We start from the raw sequence: 21024 nt of genomic DNA, 5'->3' as shown, positions 1-21024 counted from the left end.
TTAAATGCTCTATAGTCAATAAAATACTGTCCCTGTCAAGGGTATCAATATTTTTAGTCAGGGAATCCGACCAAGCCACCCCAGCTCTGCACATCCAGGCTGAGGCGATCGCTGGTCGCAGTATAACACCAGTATGTGTGTATATACTTTTTATGATATTTTCCAGCCTCCTGTCAGCTGGCTCCTTGAGGACGGCCCTATCTATAGACGGTACCGCCACTTGTTTTGATAAGCGTGTGAGCGCCTTATCCACCCTAAGGGGTGTTTCCCAACGCGCCCTAACTTCTGGCGGGAAAGGGTATACCGCCCATAATTTTCTATCGGGGGGAACCCACGCATCATCACACACTTCATTTAATTTATCTGATTCAGGAAAAACTACGGTAGTTTTTTCACATCCCACATAATACCCTCTTTTGTGGTACTTGTAGTATCAGAAATATGTAACACCTCCTTCATTGCCCTTAACGTGTGGCCCTAATAAGGAATACGTTTGTTTATTCACCGTCGACACTGGATTCAGTGTCCGTGTCTGTGTCTGTGTCGACCGACTAAAGTAAACGGGCGTTTTAAAACCCCTGACGGTGTTTCTGAGACGTCTGGACCGGTACTAATTGTTTGTCGGCCGTCTCATGTCGTCAACCGACCTTGCAGCGTGTTGACATTATCACGTAATTCCCTAAATAAGCCATCCATTCCGGTGTCGACTCCCTAGAGAGTGACATCACCATTACAGGCAATTGCTCCGCCTCCTCACCAACATCGTCCTCATACATGTCGACACACACGTACCGACACACAGCACACACACAGGGAATGCTCTGATAGAGGACAGGACCCACTAGCCCTTTGGAGAGACAGAGGGAGAGTTTGCCAGCACACACCAAAAACGCTATAATTATATAGGGACAACCTTATATAAGTGTTTTCCCTTATAGCATCTTTTATATATTTCTAACGCCAAATTAGTGCCCCCCCTCTCTGTTTTAACCCTGTTTCTGTAGTGCAGTGCAGGGGAGAGCCTGGGAGCCTTCCCTCCAGCCTTTCTGTGAGGGAAAATGGCGCTGTGTGCTGAGGAGATAGGCCCCGCCCCTTTTTCGGTGGGCTCGTCTCCCGCTCTTTAATGGATTCTGGCAGGGGTTAAATATCTCCATATAGCCCCCGGAGGCTATATGTGAGGTATTTTTAGCCAAAAAAGGTTTTCATTTGCCTCCCAGGGCGCCCCCCTCCCAGCGCCCTGCACCCTCAGTGACTGCCGTGTGAAGTGTGCTGAGAGGAAATGGCGCACAGCTGCAGTGCTGTGCGCTACCTTAAGAAGACTGAGGAGTCTTCTGCCGCCGATTCTGGACCTCTTCTCGTTTCAGCATCTGCAAGGGGGCCGGCGGCGAGGCTCCGGTGACCATCCAGGCTGTACCTGTGATCGTCCCTCTGGAGCTAATGTCCAGTAGCCAAAGAAGCCAATCCATCCTGCACGCAGGTGAGTTCACTTCTTCTCCCCTAAGTCCCTCGTTGCAGTGATCCTGTTGCCAGCAGGACTCACTGTAAAATAAAAAAAACCTAAGCTAAACTTTTCTAAGCAGCTCTTTAGGAGAGCCACCTAGATTGCACCCTTCTCGGCCGGGCACAAAAATCTAACTGAGGCTTGGAGGAGGGTCATAGGGGGAGGAGCCAGTGCACACCACCTGATCCTAAAGCTTTACTTTTTGTGCCCTGTCTCCTGCGGAGCCGCTATTCCCCATGGTCCTTTCAGGAACCCCAGCATCCACTAGGACGATAGAGAAATATATATAACCCTATATTGAGCCGGGGGACCCTATACACAGGGAGTTTTTACATCTGAGAGGGGCAACATAACACCCAAACACTATGTCCCCCCCCTTTGTTTGCTTTACAAAGTTCTTGGCGGGGACAGCAAGGAAAATGGCGCTGACTCTATGTGTGAGGCTAAGCTCCGCCCCTCTCGGCGCGCTATAGCCCCCCTATATTTCTAAAAAAAAAAAACCAATCAGGTCGAGCACCATATATAGTTTAAAACACTATATTCACATAGACGCCAATGCTGCTCTGGGCGCCCCCCTGCGCGCCCTGCACCCCAGGCAACCGACGGCATGCGGGAGCCCCGGTGCGCCGCGCACTCGCAGCTCTCATGGCGGGTTATCGTATGCGGCGCCCGGGAGCCCCAAACAGAAAATATCTATGCTGCCCAGGGAGCCCCCCCCCCCCCCCCCCCGGCGCCCTGCACCCATGGAGGCCGACGGGGAAGAATGGCGCGTAGTGCGCTATAACACGCCTGCGGGGGTCTGTATACGGAGCCCCTGCAGCGCGAGCAGTAAACTGATAATAAACTAACTCGCTGCCCAGGGCGCTCCCCCCCCCCACCCCCACGCGACCTGCACCCGTATAAGTGGTGGCGGGGATATCGTTAAACTATGCTAGCGGGGGATGAACCACCGAAATGCTTTTATATGCCAGATCACATTAAGAAGACTAGTAACTTGCTGCCCCCCCCCCCCCCCCTCCCCAGCGCCCTGCACCCTGTGAGTGCGTTGGTGTGTGGGAGCATGGAGCGCAGCACTACCACTGCACCTCCGTTACTGAAGTCTTCTGCCATCTTAAGTCTTCTTTTCTTCCAATACTCACCCAACTTCATTCTTCTGTGAGGGGGGTGACGGCGTGGCTCCGGGAACAAGCAGCTAGGCGCTCGAACCCTCTGGAGCTAATGATGTCCAGTAGCCGAGAAGCAGAGCCTTTAAACTAAGAAGAAGTAGGTCCTGCTTCTCTCCCCTCACTCCCACGCTGCAGGCAGCCTGTAGCCAGCAGGTCTACCTGAAAATAAAAAACCTAACATAAAGTCTTTCAGAGAAACTCAGTAGAGCTCCCCTAGTGTGTGACCCATCACTCCTGGGCACAAAATCTAACTGAGGTCTGGAGGAGGGGCATAGAGGGAGGAGCCAGTTCACACTCAGTTTAAGTCTTTATAGTGTGCCCAAGCTCCTGCGGATCCGTCTATACCCCATGGTCCTTTTGGAGTCCCCAGCATCCAGAGTCTAGGACGTATGAGAAAGTCGGTTGGGTGTCTGTTTTTTCCTGTCTATTAGATAGGAAAAAACAGACACCCAACTGACTTTTCAAACAACTGAATTCCACCCTAAAGGTTTTAAAGTGCCAGGCTCCAGTGGACCCGATCTATACCCCACGGTACTATAAAGTACAAGACCCCAGTATCCACTAGGACGTAAGAGAAATTTAAATACTTTGCACCTTAACATTCTTTGCCCAGGTTCAAATTTGCCATTTCTCCCCTTCCCATGCTCCCAACTCTGAATCAGCTCCTACTGTATATATTATGACCACTGTTGATACACACAGTACTGCAAGACATTATGAAATACCACAGTAGCCTTTTACTGTTTTTACAGCTGATTACTACTCTGCTCATAAACAGTTTATTTTTTTAAATGAATTCTCAATAAGATAAGCGGGATATGGATTGGGATAAAGAGGGTGGCAGCTACCAGCCACACCACTCAGTTCTGACTGTCCCACTCTCAGCACACAATGACAACCTGTCACACCCAGGTCCAAAATGGCCCCGATGATGTGATGTCACTAAGTATAGAACGTTCCAGAGGCCGGGTGCTGCCGCAGCGCTGACGTAAGGGCGTAGCCATACGATCGGAACACGCCCCTTTCCTCTTTGATAGTACTGTCACGCCTCTCTCTGCCCGAGAGCATGCTGGGAGATGGAGTCCTTTCTCAAACTCTTCCTAAATGCGCAGCACCTCATCAGGACTACAACTCCCGTCATGCTCCCGCCTAGTGCCTGCCCCCAGGAGCAGTGCGCATGCGGAGTGTGAGCCTCCACGAACTCCCCCGCAGCCCGGCTGCTTGTTTTCCTGAGTTGAGGAGCCGCAGTGGAAGAGACAAGACCGGATCCTGTGACAGCACCGAGCCCTGCTCTCTGCGCTCACACCCCACCAGGTAACTGCGCGACTTGGTGTCCCCTATTGGAGGGAGAGTCGGTGTCTTCAGTGGCTGCCCAGAGTATGCCAGAAGCGTCACCCCTGTCATCCGATACAAAGGGCGCCCCACAGTGTGTCGCCCTTTTAGAGCCGCCATTATGGTGACGTTGCGGGTGGCAGACAGTCCTCTGACTGGGGCCCTATGATGTTCCCATAGCCCGCCTCGTCATTCTTTTATCTACGTTCCCCCCACCCAGCAATAGGTGATCTGCTCTCCCTATTTGTTTGATCCGTGGGAACAGGTGCCCAGCGGCCCCGGCTCTCATGTACTGAACTTGAGCCGCAGCAGCCGTCAGATGGAGGAGATGCCGCTGCTAGCGCTGCTTCCGTTTTTTTTTTGTTTTTTTCTTCGTCTTTGTTTTATGTTACCGGTAGGGGGCGCCCCGGCTGTACGTGTTGTCTTCCGATCTCCTCTGTCTCCTTCTGTTGGGAAGCTGGGGGTGGGGTACTGTAGCTGTAGTTACTGGGGGCTGCCGCACTGCCCCTGTCCTGGTCCTCAGCCTTAGGTTATCTATCTATCTATCTATCTATCTATCTATCTATCTATCTATCTATCTATCTGTCATGGGCATTTTTGGCATCCTGAGATGACTTGGCCGAGCAGCGAGGTTATACTGTCATCCTGTGTGTGCTTTTATTGGCTGACTTTATTGTGGCCTTGCTACAGCCTTAATCAGGATAGTGCAAGGTGACCTGAGCTAAGAGTCCTGGGCCTTTATAAGGAGATGATCTCTGTATCTAACAACAATACAGCCACGCATTACTCCAGTCACACTCTGGCTTTTATGATAAAATATGACGTGGGACAGTGACTTCATTTGTTGTTCTGCGTTTTGAAAAGTAAAAGTTTGAGATAAGGAGTATTATGTTTATTCCCTGTCTTAATTTCAGATAATTACTGAAACTGCTGAAGAGGTGTTTTCCCTGTTCTGTTCCTAGAGCCGATTCCATCTATACTTACTTATTTCTTATTTGAGATTCTGGGCTGCTAGTGATGTCATCACTACCCCACTGACAAATGCAGACAGAAATCAAATTAACATTCTTCTTAATAGAATGAATCACAGGATTCAAACAACTAGTCACTTTGAGTGGAGGCTAGTCTAGGCATGTATGTTTTAGGTCTTTCCTTAGTCCGCAATCTAGGTCAGTGATGGGGAACCTTTGGCACTCCAGTTGTTGTTGAACTACACATCCCAGCATGCTCTGCTACAGTTTTGCTATTTGGCCATGCTAAAACTGTAACAGGGCATGCTGGGATGTGTAGTTAAACAGCTGGAGTGCCAAAGGTTCCCCATCACTGATTCTAGATTATTATTATTATTATTATTATTATTATTATTATCTTGCAAGCAGGGCCTTCCTACCTCTGTCTGTCTGTTTTTATCCAGTTTTAGTCTATCGCTGTTCTAATTGTAAAGCGCAACGGAACATGCTGCGCTATATAACAAAATGTTAATAAATTTATTTTTTAATTGCTCGAAAATTAATACTTTATATTGTAATATTACTGATTCTATGGGGTCGATTCAATTCAGTGACAGTTGAATAGCGCCGGGAATTAGCTCCCGACGCTATTCAATTCAGCTAAAGTTAAGTCGGAGAATGTTGTTTTGTTGGGAGAACGGGCATTCTCTGACTTAACTACCCGCGGCGATGCTGGTTCCCGACAGAATCAGCCTCGTGCCGGCCGTGCTGCAGCCTTTTTGTCGGTTTTCTTCTCTCACCCCCCGGGGGTGAGAGAAGAATCCCCAGACAATTGAGGGTAAGTAGTCGCTGTATTGTATAGCGCTGGGAGCTAATTCCCGGTGCTATACAACTGTTGCTGAATTGAATCGACCCCTATATTAAGGGTGAATATGTTTTTCTGTTCTGTATTTTTGTGCAATACTACAAACCACACACTAAATGCATATATTTTATGTTAATATTTTGATTTTGATTTTTTTCTTAAGTTTTTGTGAACCTTGCATCACAAGAGGCACTCAATGCTAAGAGAAGATGAAAGATCTAGATTTAGGAGTCGAATATGTCATACCCAGCATTGGGTACAGAACTGTTCTGGAGCAAAGCAATCAAGATGAGAAAAAGGAGCAAGAGGACTTTAAATATCAGAAGACAAAATCACAGGTCTGCTTTGTTAAAGGGTGTTTTGAGTCCCTTTCTCTGAAGTGTTATATTAACTAGTTTTGTATTTTGAAATTCTGTTGACCTACCACTTGAAAATGTATGTGTTTTGTTAACCAAGTGAAAAATAAGCATAGTATCGCATCTCTACATTTAATTAGAATGTAATTATGTTGTGAATATTTGGCAGAAACATTGCATTGCTTAAAATTAGATTAAATACCTAGATATAAACAACATTTATGAGTACTGTTTATGCTCCATTTGTGGTGCACCTTGTACACAGAGTTGTGAGTAGATGCTTGTTATGGGTATGTACATATTTATTCATTTAAAACAAAAATCTTCATTTTCCCTTGTGTGCAAAATGTTTGGAGATCACCATACAGAACATACATGTATCTCTAAGCTTACTGCTGTAGGTTGTGTGGGCAAACATCCTGGCAAGGACTTATGGGTATATTAGAAGTAGAGATAGCAACCAATCATATGCTAGCTATTATCTTCTAGAACAGTGATGGCTAACCTTGACACTCCAGCTGTTGTTGAACTACACATGCCAGCATGCCCTGCATCAGTTTTAGCATGGCCAAATAGCAAAACTGATGTAGGGCATGCTGGGATGTGTAGTTCAACAACAGCTGGAGTGTCAAGGTTAGCCATCACTGTTCTAGAAGGTGCCAGATAAATGAAACCATTAAGCAGGGATTATCTCTATACATATGGCTGCGCTGGATGATTTGTAATTAATATACATACACCTGTTCACAAAGAATCAGCTTCTCTTTTATACAGTGATACACATTTATCACAAACACACATATTTTGTAAAATGTATAGAAGAAATGTAAATATATATATATAGAACAATGTACGGACCGGCACTCCTCCTGCTGGACTCAGTTGCTCCGGTGCCTCCAGAACATGTGTGATGTAAACAAGCAAAAAAAGACTGCGGCACTCGGAGGCTTGATGCAAAAATTATGGTGTATTAAAAATATCACCTGAACTCCAACGTTTCGGGGTTGGCACACCCCTTTGTCAAGGATAAGCAGCAATGAAGAAAGAGAAAAAGAGCTTACCTATATACCCAAGAGAAACCCGCCGTGTGAGAGACGCCGTCTCGGGTTCCGTTTCCGGTATCCAAGTCCGGCGCGCACCATGTGCGTCATTGGTGTCAGGAGGTCGGGTTGTCAAGGTAACCATGACGCCCGGCACTTCTGACAGCTGACGTGAAGGAAATAAAACAAAATAGCAATACCGTTTGTGTGGAGAGACCCGGGGAGCAAGAGAGAGGAAGCCTGAAAGGAAACCCTCATTGGAAACCTCTGCACGCCAGTGATAGCACTGTTGGCACTGTGTATAAGAAAAATAAAGCGAACTGTCGCTGGGTGTTTCGTGTGTGTGGGCCCAACTCTATTATGGCGGACCCCTGAAATAAAAAGCTGTCGTCCTGTAACAGTGAAATATGTTGATATTAATGGTGAACTTATTGGTCGTGTCGGCAATAACGCACGGCTGTGGTGTTGTGAGTGAATAAAACACTCATGGGGTATTTATTTTGTGTAATAAACCCCATAACCCTGTTAAGTGCCAGGGGAGTGATGTGTGAAGGTGATATGATGTGAGCGTGAGAGAATTTACTTGAGTGCTGAGTCTCCTCGGTTTTAATTAAATACCTGAAAACTGGATTCGATAGAACATTCACCTGAAAGGTGAAGTTAGAAGCCAAATGGATCTTCCGGTTGAACACCATTAATCCCCACGGTCTTAATGAAATTATGCCGTGGAATGTCTTCCTATAAGAGTGATCTGACTTTGAACCTGGCGTCCTCTCGCCATGAAGGCGACCGTGGATTTTTTCTAAAAGGAAATTTTTGTACATTTCTTTAATTTTACAGTTTTTCCATTCCATTTCTTTTACTCTGCATTTATTATTTACTTGACACCTCTCACATTGAAATCCTCTGCTGTCAGGGTGTTTAAATACCTAACAGCGTCTTCTGCTCTTAACACAGCTCACATATAGTCTCATTGTCATTATTAGTACCCCAGGTTTATAGCTATATCACCTTTCAGGTGAATGTTCTATCGAATCCAGTTTTCAGGTATTTAATTAAAACCGAGGAGACTCAGCACTCAAGTAAATTCTCTCACGCTCACATCATATCACCTTCACACATCACTCCCCTGGCACTTAACAGGGTTATGGGGTTTATTACACAAAATAAATACCCCATGAGGAGTCTCTGTTGTCTTCTTTATGAGTTCTGCTTGAAAAAAGGTCCTGTGAGTGCCACCTCTGTACGTGACTATTTATGGGTTTGCTATAACTCGTTGGACGGCACCTGGGCAATTTCTGTGAGTTGAAGTGGAGTGCCGGTTATTTCTACATATATATATTTATTATTAAAAAAAAAAAAAAAAAAACTTTCTGACCATGGTTTTAGAATACTATTTTGGATCCTTTGTATACAATGAACAAACTATCTGAATTGTTGCAATTTTTGTAGCTTTTCCACTCACTGCGGGCTGTGGATAACCTTTTACGTCTGACGTGCTGGTAGGCTTCGCTGCCTGTCCAGTACACAGCAGCTGGTGTGGGGTTTTTTTTTTTTTTTTTGTACCTATTTTATTTTAAATTTATAAATACCCAGGTGCCTCCTGTATTGGTTTCACAACCGAATGTATAGAAGGAAGGCAGCGGCACTCTCAGGTTTTCGATTCAAAATAAACTGGACACAGCGGTCTCTGGTTCAACCAGAGACCGCTGTGTCCAGTTTATTTTGAATCGAAAACCTGAGAGTGCCGCTGCCTGCCTTCCTTCTATCTATCTATCTATCTATCTATCTATCTATCTATATATATATATCTCCCCAGCAGTTGTAAATTGTACCAGTGCCCGTTGCCACGACTCCACCGCCTCTTCTCCAGTGAGCAGTTATATATTTGTACTGGGCGCATCCACTGCCACAAGTGTTACCACAGCAGTTTGTTCCCTCTGTGAGCGGCACCTATCATATGGGGCAACCATCTCTCTGTGTTTGGGGGAGCAGATGGATAAATCTGCGTGGCAGCAGTGCTCTGGATTTCCTCCATTACACACTCAGCCCATGGCGCTCTGCAGGATGATACATGCGGCTTGTGGTATCTGTCCCCGCACTGCTCGGAGGGGGGGGGGGGGGGTAAAAGCAAGTCTTGATAAAATTATGAGACAAAGCATTGATAAGATCTTGCTGTGAATATACAGGACTTGATAGCAACCAAAAACTTGCTTTTACCCCCCACCCCTGCCATCAGAGCAGTGTAAGGCCGGATATCACAGGCAGCATGTATCACCCTGCAGAGTGCTGAGCGTGTAATGGTGTGAATCCAGAGCACTGCTGCCATGCAGATTGATCCACCCGCTCCCCAAATACAGAGAGACGGTCCCCACATATGATAGGTGCCCCTCACAGAGGGTATGCACTATTGTGGTAACACTTGTGGCAGTGGATGCGCCCAGTCCGAATATATAACTGTTCACTGGAGAACAGGCAGTGGAGCCGTGAGAACGGCCACTGGCACAATTTACAACTGCTGAGGATATATATAAAAAATCAGCTGCTGTGTACTGAACAGGCAACGGAGCCTATCGGCACATCAGACTAGAAAGGTTATCCACAACCTGTTATCAGACCATGGTCACAAAGTATTAAGAAACGTAGGACTTGTGCATACAAATTCACAGCAAGAAAGTTAGATCTATTTTTATTTATGTCCTTTTATTTTTTATTCACGTCTGTCTATTTTGTCTTTACATTTTTTCTGTACATTTTATGATATGTGTGTTATATAAGAGAAGCTATTGGATTCTTTGAACAGGTGTATATTAACTACAAATCTTCCAGCGCAGCCATATGCTTTGTTTTTGACCACGTAACAGTAAATTCTTCTTAGATAAATGAAAAGTATAATTTGGTTGCTATGGGCAACATCTCCACTTGTAAAAAGCCGCACTTTAGTAAATATACCCCTTAGTGTGTTACCATTAAACACCATTCTGTTTTTTGTTTTGTAACCAGTGTTCTAATATTTCTGAACACTGCAGGCAGAGTCTACAGTGATGCATAGTGAATGCTCGTCAGTACGTGTGTGTACCTGTTCATTCATGTGACATTATTTTTTGGACTTTCGGCATTTCAGTGCATTTACTGAATGTTTCATGTTGTATTACTATGTACAGTAGCATACCATTAATCAGCCATTGGTCATCTCCGGCAGGGGGGCAATATTGTGTGCTTGGTGAAAGAGATTCCTTTTTAACTTGAATACATTTTGATACTGAAACATTGGGGTCGATTCAATTCGGCAACTTATGAATAGCGCCGGGAATTAGCTCCCGACGCTATTCAATTCAGCTCCAGTTAAGTCGGCGATGTCCCGTTCTCGCCGACTAAACAGGTTGAATTGTCGGGAGAACGGGCATTCTCCGACATAACTCCCCGGCGCGAGGCTGATTCCCGACAGAATCAGCCTCGCGCTGGCCGCGAGGCAGCACTTTTGTCGGGCTTTTTCTCTCATCCCCCGAGGATGAGAGAAGAATTCCCGACAATTGCGGGTAACTAGCAGCTGAATTGAATAGCGTCGGGAGCTAATTCCCGGCGCTATTCTTAAATTGCCGAATTGAATCGACCCCATTGTTTGTAAATGTTACAAGTTGCTATTTTATCTAAAGCCAGCTGCATGGAAGGAGGTTCTTCAGCCACTTTGGTCACAGTGCCCAGAATAATGCGTTGTGCTTGGCGTTGATCAGGCACGTCTAAAATTCTAATTGGCAACGGGCACTGGTACAATTTACAACTGCTGTGGTCCTCTGCCAAACACAATGCATGAGCAATGTGCCTACCACACAGTGTGGCTACATTTGGTATTATTTACAGAATGTTGTTGGTTAGGTTTAGTGGCTCATAAGCCCGGGTTTTTGACAATGTCCTTAACTGTTCATTGGTTGGTCTTCAGTATGCCGACTGTCGGGATCCCGACAGCCGACATACCGACACTTTTTCTCCCTCGTGGGGGTCCACGACCCCCCTGGAGGGAGAATAAAATAGCGTATCGCGCCACCGTGCCCGCAAGGGGCTCATTTGCGCTTGCCACGCTGTCGGTGTGCCGGCGGTCGGGCTCCCGGCGCCGGTATGCTGGTCGCCAGGAGCCCTGCCGCCGGCATACCATACTACACCCCTGTTCATTATTTGGGACAAAGATGTATAGTTATATGTTGCATTGGCGAGTGCAAGTTTTTGTGGCATTTTCACAATCATCGTGGGGTGATTCCATTAAATGCACTGACAACGGTATGCCATTCTGGAACAGCGCATTGTGGCAAGCAACATTGCTAGTTTTTCCTCTCATCCCCTGGATGTGCCCCAGATATGTTCACAAATGAACATTTCTTTGGTGTTCGGAGGCACATTGGACTTAATTGAACAGGCCACTATTATACAAAATTACATCCTCTTAAGATATTCTCAGTCCTCCCAGTTTAATTTAGTCAATATCATTAAATTGGATTTGGTATGAGTTTATTGTACACTGGTACCATTGTTAGACATACTTTGGAATGGTGAATTCAGTGGAGTTCAGGGTTTATGATATCACTAAAGAAAACTTTATTGCTCAAGTAACTCCACCTACGGTAAGAGAATGAAAATAGTATGTAAAGCAAGTTTACTTTCCTGCTAAGCTAGTGGTCAAAAGTATGTGGGGACCTTAACATCATACCTGTAGCTGCTGAACATCTCACTCCATAACCATAGTTATTATCTATAGTTTGTCCTCTCTTTCTGCTATAACAGCGTCTTGTTATACTTTAGGCTTTCCACTACATTTTGGAACTTACTGATGATATTCCTATCCATTCAGCACATGAGCATTAGTAAGGTTGGGAACCGATGTTGGACAACAGGTCCCGCCTCGCAACTGGCATTCCAGTTAATCTCAAAGGTGTTTGAGGTCAGGGCTCTGTGCAGGCCAGTCAAGTTCTTCCACTTCAAACTCTGCAAACTATTTTTAGATTAACCTTGAAATGTTCATGGAGGCATTGGACTACTGAAACCAGAAAGGGCCCCCCCCCCTGACTGCTGGCAGTACACAATCCTATAGACCAGGGCTGGCCAAACCAGTCCTCGAGATCTACCAACAGTTCACATTTTCCAGACCACCTAGCTAGTGCACAGGTGTAGTCATTTCTAATTAAGATGTGCTGCATTCATTCCTAACTGACAATTCTACAGATCTCCAGGAGGTCTGGAAAACATGAACTGTTGGTAGATCTCGAGGACCGGTTTGGCCAGCCCTGCTATAAGACTGTCTTTGTATGCTGTAGCAGTAAGTAATACCCCTTTCACATTGCCAAAATAACCCGGGTTATCGCCGGATCGACTCTGGTCGAGGTGCAGTGTGAAAGCACCAAAGTGAATAACCCGGGTCGAGCAACCCGGGTTAAAAGAAGGGTTTAACATGTGTTGCACACGGGTCATTGTGCAGTATGAAAGCCTCTGACCCAGTATATTCAACCCGGGTCTCAGAAAAAGGTGCTGATTGGCTGTTTGTGTCTGCTCAGAGCAGCCCCTCCTTTTATTTCCTTTGAAACCTCATCAGTGTGAGCCAGAAAAACCCATTTTAAATTGCATCAGTGTTTAACATTGATGACCCGGGTTCAGTGTGAAAGGCACCAACTTGGGAATAACCCAGGTCGAAACTAGCAATGTTAAAGTATCAGCCTGCTCTGACCCGGGTTCAAATGCCGGGTACAACTCATGTTTGTGATCTGGAAGCAGTATAAGGGAACCAGGCCACTCCATGAAAAACTGCCCCAGACCATTATTCTTCCACCACCAAAATTTACAGTTGACCATACACATTCAGTCCATAATACCCCTTTCAGATCTCCAATGCCGGATCCCACCCGGGAATTGGAAATGGGTCCTTCCTGGGTGGGATCCGGCATTGGAGACTCTGCTACCCCTTTCGCTGGCTTCCAGACCCGGCAGCATGCCGGGTCGGTTGCCATGGCGGCGGGGGGGTGGAGGCGGCGCTGGGAGATGAGCTCATCTACGCGCCGCCTCTCCCCATCTCTATTAAACGGGCACTGGGTTGCATCGACCCGGGAATCCGTTTACGCAGCCACTGACCCGGTATTCAACCCGGGAATAGCCCTTCTTACAACCCGGGTTGAATTACCGGGTCAGACGACCCGGGAATTCTGACATGGAGCTTTCACACCGCAAACTGACCCGTGTCGACCCGGCATATTGCCGGGTCGATACCGAGTTATTTGTGTGATGTGAAAGGGGTGTAAGTGTTCTCATGGCATCTGCCAAACTCTGATTCCTCCATCAGACTGCCAGGTGGTGTGTTAATTGTTACTCCAATGGTGGAGTGCTTTGTTGTTTGTGTGTGGCTGCTCTGCCATGGAATCCAGGTTTTATGAAGCTACCAGCGTACAGTTCCTGTGCAGACGTTTTCAGGGGCAGTTTGGATTTTAGTGGTGAAGTGTTCCAACTAGGAACAGACTATTTCTACCCACCATGAGCTTATTCACTGGCAGTCCTATTCTGTGCAGTTGTATAGCTGACCAATTTGCGGTAGAGCTGTTGCTACTCATTGAAGTTTTCTTGTCACAGTAAGAGCACTTGACCAAAGCAGCTGTAGTAGTGCAGAAAATTTACCAACTGACTTTTTGGAAAGAGGGCATCTTATTACAATGCCATATTGAAAAGTTACTACACTTTTTTTTTTTCTTCTTTTTTTTCTTTTTTTTTTTGGGGGGGGGGGGGGGGGGGGGAGTTCCATAGGGTCCACAGGGATAACATCGGGGCACCTGTTGATGAGTGTGGTCGAAATGGCCTAACACACTAATTATCAAGGTTGTCTGCCCAGCACCTTTTTGCTTTTTGTTCAGTCTGCTCTGTGTGCAAGTGTGGTTGTCCGTAAATTATTTATCAGTCGTCAACCCACTACACAACCCTCAAGTAAACTCTAATTTTGTGTGGGATTTTACTTTCTTGGTGCCTCCATGTTTTCTTTATTTGGTGGGGTCTCTGTACTTAATTGTGGTCAGGGCTTCTGCCAGTATGATTGTTTACTGCATTAGGGAAGGCAATCCCTTGAAATTTGAGCCAGACCTTCACTTAGGAGCATTTGTTTCCTTATACAGTTTCTATTGGGTAACTATGGGTGGTAAAATATAGCATTAACACACAATTAGCCCTCCTAGGTATCCTTTTACACTGAGATCTTTGTTTTGCTGAAACAATAGTATATTGTTTCTGCCTTTGCAGTTGGTTCAATGGTTTCAATATGCTGTGAAACATGGAACGCTGGAGAATGTTTGTTTTGTTTAAAAAAAAAAAAAAAAAAAGTCTGGTTCTCATGAAACATCCCAGCGTCTGTGTATTTATTTACATTCCTTAATTATGATGTGCAAACTCAGTATTTGCATAAATATAAGTCACATTTCAAAAGATGTACGCTGATACGTGTTGTCAGCAGATGATGGCTAGGATTGTGTACAGGTATGGGGGTTCTTCCACTGTGATCTGGCTGCTGAAATGGACAAACGGGGGGGGGGGGGGGGGGTTGCGGTGCGGACGGACGGACGGACTTCAGATGTATGGTATGTGCCATTCCGTAGCAGCACGTTGCACCCACTGGCATTACAAGTTTTCCCTCACACCATATAGAGGTGCTGGGAAAACTTGCAGAGAAGTACTACCGTAACTGGCAGATGTTTGTGCCGACAGATGCTGGCAGCACATCGCTTACAATTGAATTCACCCCGATTGTTATTCTTACTTAGCACACTGCAGGATTGGCCTGTATATGTCTTGCATTAAAAATACTTTGTAATGGTAGTGATAGACGGCCCATACTAGGGTTATGTTTGCTAAACTTGTCTATATCGAAAACAATCCTCCCTCAATCAGTACCGTCACGGTCTTTACATAACAGGGAAATACAAATCATCTGGCCTGCTTGCTGAGGTGGTGGTCCTGATATATTTGAATACTTTAGAAAGAGAAAATCAGTCTTCCATTTATCCCTGCATTGTGGAGAGTTTGACTGACGTACAACTGCTGCCAGTGTTGGCATTTGCTCTCCCCTCAATGGTGGCGAGAGATACAGTTACAACATGGCTGCTATGGACACCAGCAGTAACCTGCCGCTGCATACTGCTATTCTGCTTACTCCGAGGGTTATATGTACTAAAGTGGAGATGCTGCCCATAGTTAGTAGTCAGATTATACTTATTTATCTAGCACAGGTCTGGCTGACCTGTGGCTCTTCAGCTGTTGTGAAACTACACGTCCCAGCATACCATGCCACACTATTGCTATTGGGAAATGCTAAAACTGTGGCTGGTCATGCTGGGGTATGTAGATTCACAACAGTTGGAGAGCCTCAGTTTGGCCAGGCCTGATCTAGCACCTTCTAAAAGATATCTCTACTTCTGTAAAACCGCACTTTAGTAAGTATACCCCCTAGCCTTAGTTCTGACGCGGGATAATGCACTGGGGGCTTTCAGCTAGCAAGTACACTGTGTGATGAAGGTAGGCCAGTTTACAGAGCTTAAAACAGGTGTAATACAGGGATAATATGAAGCCTTAGGGGTATATTCAATTGAGGTCGGATCCATTCCGACATGCATTCGACTTGAGATGAGGGACCAGAGAGGGGGTAGAGCCACGGGCAGACGGGAGACAGCAGCTCTGCAGGAGGATGTGGCACAGCCGCCAGACCTCACTGCAGCGTCCACCCGGCTCCAGAAACCGGGACCTCACTTGCTGGAGCTGGGTGGACGCTGCTGTGAGCGGCGGCTATGACACATTCTCTTGCAGCGCTGTGCTGTAGCGCTGCTGTCCCACGTCTGCCTGCGCCCCCCCTCTCCTCCTCTCAGGTCCCTCATCTCAGTTTGAGTTTTTTAAGTCGAACTGAGATGGTTGGAAACGGGGCCAAAACCTGTAGAATTTGGCCCGTTTCCCTCAGAAGCACACGAATCGGCAGTTAAACCGCCAATTCACGTACTATTCGACAAGTCGAATTCCCCGACTTGACGAATAAAAATGCTCGGGACTGAATAGGTCCGAACCCCTTCCGACCTGAAAAAGTCGAAAACTGCTGTCTTTTCGACAAGACGGCAGTTTCGACCTTTATAAGTGTTAGGTGACGATTCAGTTGTTTTGTAATTAATGGGTACCAGATAGAGCAATTCACTTGTTGCTCCATTCGGGCGCTAGTGCTGCAGCTGGACATACTGCTGCTTGCAGCCTCCTGAGGTGGCAAGCAGAAAAGTGGGAAAACTCCATGGTTTGGGTAACCTGATTGCTATTTGGGCACAGAGTTTAAAGTGGTTTATCTGCTACATGCAACTAAACCTCGTCTAATTGGGCGTGATGAGCGATAATTAATGGGCGTCCGGAACAATTGAATTGACCCAATAATAAGATAATGCATGTCTTGTGACCTTTGTTTGTAACATTGGGTTCAATAGTGTTTAAGCTTCTGTCTGAAAATTGGGTGGAGAGTTTGTGACTGCTAACCTAGATTTGGTTTTCACTTCAGACTGAAGACTGCTGATATGTTTTGGTTAATAACAAAACAAAGTATTTCTGTATTTGATTCTCAAGTTTTCAAACTGTTCCTATGTGTACTGTTTATACAGACTTGTTCCCTGATATACTGCCTGTAGGTTGTTTATGGTCGTTTGTGCAGTACATTTGCTGCCATTGACTACTGTTTGTTAGTATTAGTGGGGCAATACATTTTACTGTGTTGACGTTTCTATGAGATCTCTTATCCGGAAACCTTTTATCCACACTGTTTCTGAAAACAGAAAGGAAAAGGTAAATAATCATTGTTGATTTGGTCATTCTGGCATACAGCAAAGCCAGGTGTCTGTTCCCCAGCGTTCACTATATTTGATATGAGGCTCTTTTTAACCTTCCTAGGGTGTTGTAATGGAGCATACACCTAAGGTGTATTTAATATGGGTCAAAAAAGACCCGAACATCCTAGGAAGGTTAATTTAATGGGTAGTTCTAGGACATATGCTTATAGTGTTATACATTTATTCATACTCCTTATATGGGAAACCCCCCAAGTCCTGTTCATTCCTAAACCTGTCTCGTTATTCCCTTTTCTTTTTTGCTCTGCATTCCCTTTCTCTTATGTTAGAAGATATAATGCTGAAACCGGTTCCTGTCCCTGGCAGACAGAGTAATCCTCCGGAAAGCTCCCCCTCTCTTCTTGGTCACACAGCTGTGTGTGGGGGCCTTTTATGGGCTCTTTCTATTTGTGGCTGCTTTTTTTTTTTTTTTCCCCCACCAGCTATATATGTAACGTTTTTTTGTTTTGTTTTTTTCACACTCTGAGGGATTTATGCATTTAATACAAGTGTATTTAATCTGATATTTTACTGTAAAGTATGTTTACCCTAAATTTCATTTTATTAATTAATTGTATTTTATTTCCCCTCTGGTGCCTTGGTTTCTTGTACCTGCACCTTCCTGCAGCTCAGCATTTTATAAAAGTGACCTAGTAAAATGCACACAAGTGTGACTTCCATGCCTTGCAGTCTCTGCCAGCTTTCTGCTCGAAGACCTAATACTCTGTCTGTGTATATTTGAAGTGTTGGTCATTTTCATCTCTTCAGAGCATTATTTTATTTCTTAAGTCAGGGCTGAGCTAAGTCTCATTGCATGTTACTGAAATTTCTCTAGAGCATAAGTTATGGGTTGACTTGTGTGTGTTTTAATGGGTGTCACTTAAATTTGTCTACCTACAGCCCCTTCGTACCCAATCCTTGGGTAAAGTGCAATGAAGAGGTTTAATATGCCGACACCTCTTCCGATATTAGTTACATTATGTAAACTGTTGCTTTTGTCATGGTGACTCAGCATTGTGAAGGACACCTACCCAGTTTCTTGTTCTTCCATTCCTTGGGGAACTTGTGTAATGTGCCACAGGCTGCGGCTGCTTACTGTAACCCTCCCTGTCATGATCTCAGCTGCAGAGTGTATTGGCTGCCTGCCTTCGTCTGTTTACCCAATAAATGGCCACAGTTCTCAGAATTCCCTGTGACAACAGCTTTCTCATTGGCTTATCACCTTTGTTCCAGCCAGAGAGAGAGAGAGAGAGAAACCTGGCAGCAAAATGCGGTTTTATTAGCTGGCTGTACTTGGTGTCACTTCCTCATTGGAACTGCTCATTTAGCAGAAACTGAGTGTCTGCAGACATCCTGTATGACTGTAGACCAGTTTTAGTTAATTTTGGCAAATGTTGAGAAATGTTTGAAACCTTCTTATGTATGACTCAGTTTAGGAGAATCTTGTGTTGCAATATACGAGCAGAAAACATGCGTTATGCTGGAACCATTAGCTGTGTGTCTTCATAGTGGGTACGCTAGGACTGTGTTTTCTGGTTTTAGAATGCATAAAATAAAATATATAATAGTCCATTCACTTCTCTATACCAACTGGGCACCCTATTCTTTCTACTATCTAATGTTTTAGTGTTCTTGCTTCCAGTTCATCAGCCGTAACAATATTGTCAATCTCTGCTCACTTCTCATCAACTTCAAAGGATCAGAATAATCCTTTTTATGGAGGTCCTGTCATTGGTAATACAGTGACATATATATATAGTGCATTACCTCTTTTGCTCAAAACAGACTAAAGGGGTCATTCCGACCCGTTCGCACGCAGCGGTTTGTCGCTGCGGAGCGGGTCTGGAATGCGCACGCACGCCGCTTCCTGGCGACAGGGGACGCCGGGTTACGTCGCGTCTAATAAAGAAAACGGTCGCAGTGCCGACCGCAAGAAGGGTGACAGAAAGAAGGCGTTCCTGGGCAGATCCGGACCGTTTGGAGCCGTTTTCGGGAGTGGAGAAGAAAACGCAGGTGTGTCAAGGAGAACAGAGGGCGGATGTCTGACCGGCCCCAGCATCACAGAGATAGTCGCACAGGGTAAATAGCTGCAGGGCTAGTCATGTTTTGCTTGAAAATGTTTTACCTTAGCAGGGCTGCACAAGTGATCGCAGCCCTGCTAAGCTAAAATACACTCCCCCCATAGGCGTGGACTAGTTGATCGCAGCATTAGCAAAAAGTTGCTGGCTGCGATCAACTCTGAATGACCACCTATATACTCTTACTAGTCTCAAGTTAGTAGAAAACTTTAGGATCCCTTTTCTCTGACGTCCTAGTGGATGCTGGGACTTCCGTAAGGACCAGGGGGATAGCGGCTCCGCAGGAGACTGGGCACAAAAGTAAAAGCTTTAGACTAGCTGGTGTGCACTGGCTCCTCCCCCTATGACCCTCCTCCAAGCCTCAGTTAGATTTTTGTGCCCGAACGAGAAGGGTGCAGGCTAGGTGGCTCTCCTGAGCTGCTTAGAAGTAAAAGTTTAAATAGGTTTTTTATTTTCAGTGAGTCCTGCTGGCAACAGGCTCACTGCATCGTGGGACTAAGGGGAGAAGAAGCGAACTCGCCTGCGTGCAGAGTGGATTGGGCTTCTTGGCTACTGGACATTAGCTCCAGAGGGACGATCACAGGTTCAGCCTGGATGGGTCCCGGAGCCGCGCTGCCGGCCCCCTTACAGAGCCAGAAGAGCGAAGAGGTCCGGAGAAAGCGGCGGCAGAGGACGTTCCTGTCTTCAAATAAGGTAGCGCACAGCACTGCAGCTGTGCGCCATTGCTCTCAGCACACTTCACACTCCGGTCACTGAGGGTGCAGGGCGCTGGGGGGGAGCGCCCTGAGACGCAATAAAACACTATAAAAACCTTATATGGCTAAAGAAATGCATCACATATAGCTCCTGGGCTATATGGATGCATTTAACCCCTGCCAGTTTTCCTGAAAAAAGCGGGAGAAAAGGCCGCCGTGAAGGGGGCGGAGCCTTTCTCCTCAGCACACAAGCGCCATTTTCTTTCACAGCTCCGCTGGAAGGACGGCTCCCTGACTCTCCCCTGCAGTCCTGCTACAAGAATCAGGGTAAAACGAGAGGGGGGGCACTATTGGCAGCAAATATAAAACAGCAGCTATAAAGGGAGAAACACTTATATAAGGTTATCCCTGTATATATATATAGCGCTCTGGTGTGTGCTGGCAAACTCTCCCTCTGTCTCCCCAAAGGGCTCGTGGGGTCCTGTCCTCTATCAGAGCATTCCCTGTGTGTGTGCTGGGTGTCGGTACGATTGTGTCGACATGTATGAGGAGGAAAATTATGTGGAAGCAGAGCAATTGCCTGTGTTAGTGATGTCACCCCCTAGGGAGTCGACACCTGATTGGATGGTCGTATTTAAAGAATTACGTGACAATGTCAGCACTTTGCAAAAAACTGTTGACGACATGAGACAGCCGGCAAACCAATTAGTGCCTGTTCAGGCGTCTCAGACACCGTCAGGAGCGCTAAAACGCCCGTTACCTCAGATGGTCGACACAGACCCAGACACGGATACTGAATCCAGTGTCGACGGTGAGGAGACAAACGTAATGTCCAGTAGGGCCACACGTTACATGATCACGGCAATGAAGGAGGCATTGAACATTTCTGACACTACAAGTACCACAAAAAAGGGTATTATGTGGGGTGTGAAAAAACTACCAGTAGTTTTTCCTGAATCAGATGAATTAAATGAGGTGTGTGATAAAGCGTGGGTTTCCCCCGATAAAAAACTGCTGATTTCTAATAAATTATTGGCACTATACCCTTTCCCGCCAGAGGTTAGGGCACGTTGGGAAACACCCCCTAGGGTAGATAAGGCGCTCACACGCTTAACAAAACAAGTGGCGTTACCGTCTCCTGATACGGCCGCCCTCAAGGAACCAGCTGATAGAAG

At 45.9% G+C, this 21024-nt stretch overlaps 1 protein-coding gene across 3 annotated transcripts in view; it reads left to right on the top strand.

Moving 5' to 3' along the window:
• Positions 1–3779: 3779 nt before the first annotated feature.
• Positions 3780–21024, top strand: part of ABCC5 (ATP binding cassette subfamily C member 5) — a 201748-nt gene continuing 184503 nt past the window's right edge. For 2 of the 3 annotated variants that reach the window (XM_063916578.1, XM_063916579.1), the window contains exons 1-2: positions 3780–3981; positions 5978–6152. In XM_063916578.1, the coding sequence (XP_063772648.1) occupies positions 6024–6152 (129 nt within the window). In that variant the 5' untranslated portion in view covers positions 3780–3981; positions 5978–6023. The remainder of the gene's footprint in view (positions 3982–5977; positions 6153–21024) is intronic. The other variant, XM_063916576.1, reaches the window with a different exon arrangement.

This window comes from Pseudophryne corroboree, chromosome 4 (genome assembly GCF_028390025.1).
Source record: "Pseudophryne corroboree isolate aPseCor3 chromosome 4, aPseCor3.hap2, whole genome shotgun sequence".
NCBI classification, from domain to species: domain Eukaryota; kingdom Metazoa; phylum Chordata; class Amphibia; order Anura; family Myobatrachidae; genus Pseudophryne; species Pseudophryne corroboree.
This window is presented reverse-complemented; position numbering and strand designations above follow the sequence as displayed.